The sequence below is a fragment of the Colobus angolensis genome, unplaced genomic scaffold, assembly GCF_000951035.1.
Source record: "Colobus angolensis palliatus isolate OR3802 unplaced genomic scaffold, Cang.pa_1.0 Scaffold65, whole genome shotgun sequence".
Taxonomy (NCBI): Eukaryota; Metazoa; Chordata; class Mammalia; order Primates; family Cercopithecidae; genus Colobus; species Colobus angolensis.
The window spans coordinates 16403-27554 of NW_012120154.1; the positions used below are offsets into that span (position 1 = coordinate 16403).

Genomic DNA, 11152 nt, shown 5'->3' on the forward strand with positions numbered 1-11152 from the left:
ATGTAATTTTAAAGTAACATTAACCCCTTTTTGTCCTCTGGTTTTAGAAATGTTTTAACTCTTCCATAAAGTGAGGAAAATAGGGAAAAATGTCAACCATCTGCACCAGTAAATAATAACTATTAATATTACATATTTTCATTAATTTAAAAAAAATAATAAAACCTATTGGAGGTGCAAGGCAGGAGCATATTGTTTGGCTTCACAGGCCTCAGCCTCCTCCCAGTGCACACTTGAACCACACACACAAGGGGAAAAAAAGGCTGGTGGTAACCAGCCATAACAAAAATATATTCTTTGTATTCTATCATCCCTCAGGTTCATCTTGCATGTTTGCTTTAAACCACGAACGGCTACTGCACAGTTCTTGTATGTTCCAAGGAAAATTGTCTTTTAGGCTACGAAAGATTCAAAAAAATTGTTTTCAGTACAAAAAGTCTTGTTAAGAGAAAATAATCTTTTTGCTCCCAAAATACTACAAGGTGTCTCTAGTGTATGTCTAGTGTACTCTGTGAGAGGTTTGAATTCAAGTCTGAGTTATCGGTGCTGAGTCCCAGGTCCGTGGCGCTTGCACCATGGAGGTTTGCCATGCCTGGATTGCTAGCAAGCTGAGAAAGCATTGAATTCTGGTCCGGGCTGGCAAAATGCCCTTGTTCCATGGGGTTGGCCTGGGCAGCTACCAGTCCAGGATGCGGGGAACTTGTCTGTGGGGAAACGTGGTGTGGAGAAGGCTGAGGCTGCATCCTTGGGGAAGGGCTGGAGTGGGGGGGCTGAGACTGTGGCCGTGGAGAAGGGACAGGCTGCGGAGAGCGCACTTGATTGGAGAGAGAATTAGGGATCTGCTGGCCTTGTAGGTGTGGGGACTGGGCCTGATTTGGGAGCATATGCTGCTGGGGGCTCATGGGGTTGGGTTGAGCAGGAGACCCCATCTGTTGCTGAAGGAGTCGCTGCTGATAGGCCTGCAGACTGGCACCTGCCTCCGCTCCCAGGGCCTGGGGGAGCTGGCCCATCTGTCCCATATTTCCTTGTTGCATCTGTTGCATGTGATGTTGCATCCGCTGCTGCTGCTGCTGTGGTGGGTAGCCAACTCCTTGGGGTTGCTGGAACTGGTTATGGTTGGCCATTCCTGGGCCTATTCCTGGCCCTGCTCCCTGTTGCTGCTGCTGTTGCATCATCTGTTGTCGTCTCAAGATGTCTCGGAATTGTGAAGGCATGGTGTTGTGGTTCATGTTCATCTGCTGAGCCTGGGGGCTCATCCCTCCCATGGGCGGCTGGAGTTGCTGCTGGGGTTGCTGCTGGGGCAGGCCAGCCCTCTGGACGCCCGCCTGCATTGGATTCATGTTCTGCATGGCTGGATTGGAGTGGACCCCCTGCTGACCTGGCATGGTAGGTGGCTGCAGCCCTGGCTGCCCCTGGGGCATGCCAGGCTGCCCAGGGATGGGTTGTGGATTAGAGTTGGCATACTTGGCAGCCCGCTGCTTGATGAATGCAGCCAACAGCTGGGGGTTGGCGTGAAGGATACTAAGCACCTGTTGCTGCTGTAGGGGAGAGCTGGGAGACCTGAGAGTCCGCAAAAGGTTTTGTAAGGCTTGTTGAGACACAGTGCCTGGTTTGAGTGGGCTCACACCTACCTGGCCCAATCCTGGTTGTGGAGCCATGTTCAAGGGTTGACCATGCTGGGCCACTGACATCATGGCTGGCCTTGGCATCCCAGACTGTAGTTGCTGGGGCTGAGGCAATCCTCCTTGGCCCCAGGGTGGCTGCTGCTGCATCCCCGTCGGTCCCATCCCTGGCTCCAAATGCCCACTGGGACCTCTGGTCATGGGAGGTGGGTTCATACCCATGGGGGCCATGGGAGTCATCGGGGGCATCTGGTGTTGGATTGGCCTTTGAAAAATTTGCACGTGGGCCATCTGGCGCTGTGTCTCTGCTGCTCTCTGAATCTGCATTGCCATTTCCACTGCTGCGGGTGGGGGCCCTGGAAGGGGTGGCTGAGCAGTCTGAGGAGGGGTTGGAGGGGTCACCTGGCCTGCTGCCTTACCCTGGGACACAGGGCCAGCAGCTTGAGTCCTGGGCAAGTAGGGTGGCATACTATTGGGAGGGGTAGGCTGAGGCTGCGAGGTGGGCTGGGGCGTCTGTGGGGTGGTTGGCTGTTGGCCAGTTGGTGTCGTTGGAGTGGCAGGAGTGGGGGAAGGGAGGCCCTGTTGCTGCCCGACCACACCAGTCCGCTGCATGCTGGCCATCCTCCTGCGAAGCATTTGGGCCTGTTGTAGTCGGTGCTGCAGCTGCTGCTGCCGGAGCTTCTGCTTGATGTTTAGGCAGAACGGCACTGGGCATTTGTTCTCCTGGCAGTGCTTGGCATGGTAGCAGCAGAGGGCAATGAGCTGCTTGCAGATGGGGCACCCGCCATTGGTTTTCCGTTTGCAACCCTTGGTATGCTGCACAACCCGCTTCATCTTCTGGCAGGATGGCAGGGAGCAATTGGCATTCCGACACTGGCAAGCATGGACCAGAGACTGGATGCAGCGCTGGATACTCAGGCGGCGAGAATCGCCTGGGCTCTGGGTGGCCGCAGCCTGCTGGTTGTTGCTCTCATCATCTAAGCCAAGACCTAGTTTCTCCATTTTGTGGTCATGGTTTTTAGTGTTGTAGCAGGTGATACACAAGTCATAATCCTAGAGAAAAAAAAAGGAAGTGCAGGTAAACTCTCCAAGATTTAAGTCATTCAAAAGTATTTTGGATACTCTGGGCTAGAAAGGCCCATTTCGTAAAACAAAAACTAGCCTCTTTAGCTCTGCCTCTCAAACACGAGGCCAGGCCCCTGGCTGCATGGCCCCTCAGAACAGCCCTGCAGAGCTCACCTCCTTGTTCCCACAACCCAGTGCCTACCTCACAGACAGTACAGTGCCAGCGTGTCTCCACATGGTGCTTGCATTCATTGCAGGTGTAGACAAAGCGGTCCTGGCTCTGCGTGTGCAGCTCCACCAGCATGCACATGGTGGACCACTGGGCTCTTCGGAGTGAAGAGAACTCCAGGTGCTTGTCCCTTGCCAGCGTGAGAAATGCATCCCGACCATCCATCAGATCACAGGGGATGAGAGGGTCAGGATCAACAATGGGAGGCAGGGAGTTGGCAGTAGGGCCAGCAATGAGGCGGATCACAAAGAAGACCTGCAAAACACACAATCTCTTTTTTTGAGACAGGGCCTCGGTCTGTCACCCAGACTGGAGTGCAGTGGTGTGATCTTGGCTCACTACAACCTCTGCCTCCTGGGCTCCAGCAATTATCCCACCTTGGCTTCCTGAATAGCTGAGACCACAGGCCCACAACACCACCCCTGGCTAATTTCTGCACTTTTTGTAGAGATGAGGTTTTGCCTTGTTACCCACGCTAGTCTCAAACTCCTGAGCTCAAGTGATCTGCCTGCCTCAGCCTCCCAGAGTGCTGAGATTACAGGTGTAAGCAGGTAAAGCAGGCTGAGCACTAATGAGACTGGCAAATGCTGAGTTAGTTTTCCCATACTCCTCCTGCTCTCCTTTTCCTGCTTTGTCTCTTTGGTCTCTTGAGACTGACTATAAATAGAACTGAAATGCACATCCTGTGATTTTTTTCTCCCTCATTCAATCAATAACTCCTTCAGAGTAAGAATGGTCTAGGTCAGGTACAGCACCACACACAGTGGACATTTTGCCTCAAGGCAGTCTACTTTAAGATGCAATCCATGGTTTAACCTCAAACTAATTACAACAAACCAAACAAATCCAAATATGGAGACAGTATGAGAAACAACTGGCCTGGACTCATGAAGGTCGCAACTTTCCTGTGTAACTTTTCCTACAGGTTTGAAAGGGAGTGGAATGGATAAAAAATCTTAGTCCTTGTTGACAAAGCAATAAATTCTTGTTCACTGAAGTTTGAAAAGAACTCGTTAACAATCATCAATTTTCATAACCATTAGTGTAAAAGGTATAAAAAGCTGGTAAAACATAACCTTAAGAAATTAGGAGCTTGCGAGAAACTGCTGCATTGATAACAAATTATTCAACATCTGTGTACACTGGCAGCCACACTCACAGTGTCTCTGGCCAGCAATGTTCGCTGCTTCTGCCACCCTACAACCAGGCCAATACCTAAATTTACGACCTAAATTGAATGTGCCCACAATTTAAGTCAAACCTATTACAATATATTCTAAGGGCTTTTCCCAACTGCCTAGGATTCTGTGGCATTACTTACTGCTTGAAATAGCTAGTAACTATTAATTGTTAATAATCATTACCTAAGTGAGGCAACCTCCAAAGTGCTGGGATTACAGGCATGAGCCACTACGCCCAGCGAACAGTGATTTTATTCATTTTTTTTCCTTTTTGGAGACGGAGTTTCGCTCTTGTTGCCCAGGCTGGAGTGCAATGGCACGATCTCGGCTCACTGCAACCTCCGCCTCCTGGGTTCAAGCGATTCTCCTGCCTCAGCCTCCCGAGTAGCTGGGATTACTGGCGCCTGTCACCACACCTAGCTAATTTTTGTATTTTTAGTAGAGACGGGGTTTCACCACGTTGGTCAGGCTGGTCTTGAACTCCTGACCTCAGGTGATCCACCACACCTGGCCAGAAATCTTGCTGTTTTTCCCCAACTGCGGGTGGCTGCATCTTACCTCTTTATGCTTCTCCATGGTGGCATACAGTTTCTGTGAGAGGTCGTTAGATACATTGGGCATCCCAGGTTTCTTCTTGTTGCCCCTACTTAGGCTGCTCTTATTTTTGCTGGTTTTCTTATTATTCTTCTTCTTAGCATTTTTACTGTCTCCCTTGGTCACCTGCAGAGTAGCACAAAGGAGACAAGAAAATAAGGTTTTTGTTACGTAATCTGGGAATAACACTATTGAATATCTCCATTCTTTGAAACTAGGTATCATAATCTTATGCCTGTATCTTATTTTACTAGCTGTTCTCTTCACTTATTCCTTCTCCTTTGTTATTTGACCTAATTTTCTCCCAGTGATCCTTCATTAAGGCAATGGCAGCCCTTTAGCTTTCTGCCTAGAAGAGGCCACAGAATGTACAGACCCTGTAGATTGAATGTATCCCAAATTGGAGTGAGGGAACAAGGAAGGGTTGGCACTTTGGGGTAGTGAAGAGTGTATCAAAATGGGGAGCTAGAAGACCTTGTTTTATCTCCTTCCACCCACATTCTAAAATGTTATGAGTCCACAAATACTAAACGATAAGGCTGTAAGAGTTTGTTAACAGACTATTTAAGGGAGCCTTTTGTAACTTAAATTCAATGGAGGTAATTCTAGATATGCTATAGGGAAGTAACTGGTGAGGTGACTAAGCCATAGTAACAGGTAAATTCTGGCTCAGGCCTGTTTTGCATAGCTAAGAATGGTTTTTACATTTAAAAAGAGCGTGTGTGGTTTTAAAAGAGAGAAAATATGCCAGAGATATGTGACACACGAGGCCTATAATATTCATAACCTAGTCCTTAACCTAGTCCTTCACATAAGTTATCTATCAGTTTTTCAGGATTTCCTTCAGTTTATCATTTCACTTTACTCATAGTCTGAGATACCATTTTAAAATGGGGTCTGATGCTTTGAAAGTTTAATACCACTGAAACGGAACCCTAGTAACCTTTCTAAGCCAACATTTCTTGCTCAACTTAAAGAGCTCTTTCACACCTGAGAGGTTTAAAACCCGATTGAAAGTTTAAATGCACTTCTGGATTAAATATTATAATCATGGTAGAAGTTTCAAAGGAAACTCAATGCCCTTACATCTGTGCTTTCATTGCTGGTGTTTTCTTCTCGTTTTCTCTCTTCTTCCTCCTGTTCCAGTTCCTTAATGCTTTCTTCCAGAACATTGGGCCAGAAATCACCCTCGAAGTAAGGCAATTCCTTTGCACTTGTTAATCTATCTTCAGTAGCTTGTTTAAAAATATCCTGTGAAAACAAGCATGTACAAATAGGAATTCCTATGTTCTTTTAAAGTATTGATTATAAAGAATCATGGCTGACAAACATGAAAGCTTAAAATGTCTTGAAAGCTGGCAGAGACTATATACCTAAGCCATAAACCAGGGAGCTATTTAGAAAAATAGTGAAAAGGCCTGGCCTAAAGTCAGTATTTCTGGTTTTCTATTTCTTCTACCCACAAAAGCAGGGAGCTTATCTGCCTTTATATAATCAAGTGGCAATTATCCTGCCAGGATCGATGTCAGGGTGGTAGCACCATCATGCAAGCCATGGCCCTTACCACAGGTGTGCAGCATGCCCTCCTCACACCCATCTTTGGAATTTCAGCAGCTTTTATTGATAGCTTTGTTCAAAAGGCCCAAAACTACAAATACTGGAAACAGTATCTGCTGCAGAATGGTTCGCTGGGCAGCTTAGGAAAACTTCTTTATTTAGTTGAACTACTAAATTGAGGAAGACAAGTATGTATCACGAGACAGCCTATATTGATGAATGTTTAAAATAATATTAATTAAGAATATATTTTTGGCCAGGTGTGGTGGCTCACACCTGTAATCCCAGCACTTTGGGAGGCTGAGGTGCATAGATCACCGGAGGTCGGGAGTTCGAGACAGCCTGACCAACATGGAGAAACCCCATCTCCACTAAAAATACAAAAAATTATCCCAAATTAGCTGGGTCAGGCGTGGTGGCACATGCCTGTAAATCCCAGGTACTAGGGAGGCTGAGGCACGAGAACTGCTTGAACCTGGGAGGCGAAGGTTGTGGTGAGCCCAGATTGCACCATTGCACTCCAGCCTGGGCAACAAGAGTGAAACTCTGTCCAAAAAAAAAAAAAAAAGAGAATGTATTTTTGGCTGGGTGAGGTGGCTCATGCCTATAATTCCAGCACTTTGGGAGGCTGAGATGGGTGGATCACTTGAGCTCAGGAGTTTGAGACCAGCCTGGGCAACATGGTGAAATCCTGTCTCTACAAAAAATATACAAAAATTAGCCAGGTATGGTGGTGTGCACCTGTAGTCCCAGCAACTCAGGAAGCTGAGATGGGAGGATGGCTTGAGCCTGGGATGCACAGGTTGCAGTGAGCGAATATCATGTCACTGTACCCTAGCCTGGGTGACAGAGAGTGACCCTGTCTGAAAACAAAACATCCCCACCCCTAAAACCCTAACCAAACAAACAAAAAAAACAAAACAAAAAGATATATTTTAAGGCCAGGCACAGTGGCTCATGCTTGTAATCCCAGCACTTTGGATTGCTTGAGGCCAAGAGTTCAAGTCCAGCCTGGGCAGCATGGCGATACCCCAACTCTACCCCCCTAAAGAAAATAAATAAAATAAAATTTTGGTTACATGTTTAAAACACGGATCTCTTGATCTTCTTCATCTACCACTCTTCAAAACCTGGTTTTTCTTACATTGAAATTTTTTGAATATACAAAATAAAAGCAATCAAATTAGCATTTTTAGGAATTACATGCAAGAGGTAGAATAAGACTTTTGTTTAAAAAAAAGTTAGATGGCAGAATACAGAGCAGTAACATTAGTGTATTTCCAGATCTACTGTCAGCACCTGGCCCCCATGTCCCAACTGACCTTGTAGTCATGGACAATACGCTCTGATACAGCCTTGTCAAGCATTTTTTTGTACCATTCCTGCAGTCGCTTGGGCTTGGGTATCTTCTGGTCAGGAGGATGGCAATGGAAGATATAATCATCTCCCTCACTTGGTGGACATGCCCAAATATGCCCTGTTGTGTAACTAGCAATACAAAGAGAACATTAAGGAAAAAACATCATCTATTCTAGAAGGCTATACTTTAAACCACAAGGTGGAGTTGATATAGATACCAGTAATTTTTCCCAAGATAACACAGTGTATAACCCAGCATGAGATTAACATTGTGAAACCAAAATTAGGCATAACTCACAGTAATTTAAACAATGGATCTCATACTGCCTCTACTTATTTTTGGAGGCCATGGTGGGATGTTGTGAATCTCAGCCAGAAAGTGGATGACTTAGCCCTGGATCCAAAAACCCTAAGTTTGCATGTTAAGACCAAATGAAGATTACGTTGCAAAGGAAAATGGACCCGTTTAACAGGAGAGCTAAATTAAAAGGCCCATTATTCAGAGAAACAGTCTTCAAGATGAGGAAATGAATGTTTCCAATGACATACATACTCTAAAGGTAAAGAAGTATTTGCAGAGCTGTTTCTGGTCTTGATACCCAGGTTATAAAAGGATCAGACGCAGTTAAAATTCTGCCCTCCAAATGAGAGGCACAAATCAAACTTCAAAGCAAACTGGACCCAATAGCTCAGCTGAACAAAACAAAACTGATGTTGGATGGGTGAAACTAGAGTCAACATATCCATTTCTCTCCTACTGACATTAACTTCAAAGGGGCTCTAACAAAGTTGAGAGAATTGTTAGGTAAGAACTAAAATGAGGAAAAAAAGGCAAAGAGTTCTATATTTGCATATTTAACCTATATCTCACCAGAATGCCATAAGAATTATCAAAATATGCTTACCCTAATTTCTTGACATATTCTAAATATCCAATCAGGATTTCATGATAGACTGCAGTCCTCAAACATTTAGGACGGAAGAAATGAACACTATCGAGGTAAGATATGTATACTCTCCTATACAAAATGAAGAGAAAAAAGAAAGGTCAAGTCACATAAATGAGTTATTTACTCCATGTGACTAATAACTCTCTCTCACTCTCCCAGGCTCTTTGCTCACATCGTTATTTGTGAAGCTCATCACAGGCAGGTGGGCGACTCCACTGTGAACCCTTCAGGAAAGTTCAGCGAGCCTGTGGTTTCCTTCTGTTTGAAGTAACTAGCAGTGCCTGGCACATACACATCCATCAGTATTTGGTGATTCCTATACATTATCCAGATTTAAGCTCATTTTCTGAAGAGTAGTACGTTTGTTTCCAAATTCCAATTTCAGGTTGCTATTCATATCCTTTATTATTATGACCACAGAAGAGCAGAATCGAGCAGTTATTTTGTTTGGGGGGTTTGCTTTTTAATCTGTTTCACTTTACAATTATTGGACACTTGAGATTTTGCATTTCCAAACCAAGCACACTCAACATTTTCTTGCCTGTTATACTCTTCCGCCTATTATAATTTGGAACTCCCACACAAATCCGGAGCTAGCCACTGTGAGCCAGTCATACCTCTGGTTGGGAGGAGGGCAGTCAGAGCCATACTCTTGAACATGCATGCCAAAGAAGCATAGGTCAACGCCATCAATTTCTTCAAAGGCAAAGAGGGCTTTGGTTCGGTATGGAAAGGATTCTGCCATCTCTCCACTGTCCACAAACCTATACAATTGAGATGGTGGGGGGACCACAACATAAATTCATTTCGATTGGAATCACCAATGGTAACCATGTATGAGCAATTTTGGATCCATGAGAGAAGAAAAGTGAAATGACTAGATACCTTGCTTTCATGCCTGGTTTTACTTCCACGGTTTTGTCAGAAGCATGAACTACTCTAACAGTGACCTCTCCTGACTCAGGGTGATTCTGTCGCCTCAGAAAGTCATTCACACGATTCTCTAGAAAGGTGCCAAGTCTGGTAGATGGCAACCCTAGGAATGTAAAAGTTAAAAGTTACTGAGGTGCAAATTTACTATTGTTAGTCTTAAGGTTCAATCTTAAATCTCATTTGTACTTTTTTCAATACAAACAGGGTAACTTGGTGAAATTTTAAAAAATCACAGCATATTTAAGTATTCACTACTTTGCAGATTTGCATGTCATATTAGTGCAGGGAACATGCTAATCTTCTCTGTATCATTCTAATTTTAATATATGTGTTGTTAAAGCAGAAACAGTACTCAGTAATTTCTAAATGTCATTTTCCCCAACTTTTCATTTTGAAAAATTTCCAATTTTGGAAGAGTTTATAAAAATACAGAACAGGGGCTGGTTGCAGTGGCTCATGCCTGTAATCTCAGCACTTTGGGAGGCTGAGGCGGGCAGATCACCTGAGGTCAGGAGTTCGAGACCAGTCTGGCCAGCATGCTGAAACCCCGTCTCTACTAAAAATACAAAAATTAGCCAGGCATGGTGTCACACGCCTGTAATCCCAGCTACTCAGGAGGCTGAGACAGGAGAATCGCTGGAACCCGGGAGGCGGAGGTTGCGGTGAGCTGAGATTGCGCCACTATGGGTGTCAGAGCGAGACTCTTGTCTCAAAAAAAAAACAAAACAAAACCCAAAAAACAAAAACAAACAAATAGAACAATGGTCAGGAGACAAAGCTCACACCTATAATCCTAATCCCTGCACTTAGGGAGGCTGAGGTGGGAGGATTGCTTGAATCCAGGAGTTTAAGATCAGCCTGGACAACACAGTGAAACTTTGTTTCCAAAAAACAAAAAACAAAAACAAAATGCAACCAACCACATATATATATATATATACACACACAATGAACATCTCTATGTACTTCACCTAGATTGCAGTACTATTTTAAAGTAACAAAGACTGAACATTTTGAGAAACCTTACAAGAATCAAAGTAATCTGCAGATCAGTAAAACACACCAAAACTAAATCAAATGCTCCATTTAGATTAGTGTTAATTACTTACATGATAAAATTTTTGACATCCTCCTGGCACAACAGAAAAGAATCACATAAGGCCAAAAGGTAGCCCATATAAATGGTGTGAACTGAGGGGCTGGGCATGGTGGCTCACACCTATAATCCCAGTACTTTGGGAGGCCAAGGTGGGTGGATCACCTGTGATCAGGAGTTTGAGATCAGCCTGGCCAACATGGCAAAACCCCATCTCTACTAAAAATGCAAAAATTAGCTGGGTCTCCTGGAGGCACATGCCTGTAGTCCCAGATATATTGGAGGCTGAGACAGAAGAATCACATGAACCTGGGAGGCGGAGGTTGCAGTGAGTTGAGATCGTGCCACTGCACTGCAGCCTGGGTGACAGAGCGAGACTCTCAAAAAATAAAATAAAAAATAATAAATAAACAAACAGAGGGATGGCAATTCCGGCCAATCATTTCCACGCCTTATTCCTCCTTTATGAAATGCCTCAAATAGGCCGGGCGCGGTGGCTCAAGCCTGTAATCCCAGCACTTTGGGAGGCCGAGACGGGTGGATCACGAGGTCAGGAGATCGAGACC

General features: G+C 45.0%; 1 protein-coding gene across 1 annotated transcript in view; it reads right to left on the bottom strand.

The window, feature by feature from the left end:
• Positions 1-11152, bottom strand: part of EP300 (E1A binding protein p300) — a 119935-nt gene continuing 108783 nt past the window's right edge. Inside the window, 8 exon segments of the mRNA XM_011964151.1 lie at positions 1-2675; positions 2890-3171; positions 4656-4817; positions 5778-5942; positions 7571-7736; positions 8513-8626; positions 9175-9321; positions 9443-9634. Coding sequence (XP_011819541.1) covers positions 489-2675; positions 2890-3171; positions 4656-4817; positions 5778-5942; positions 7571-7736; positions 8513-8626; positions 9175-9321; positions 9443-9634 — 3415 coding nt within the window. The 3' untranslated portion in view covers positions 1-488.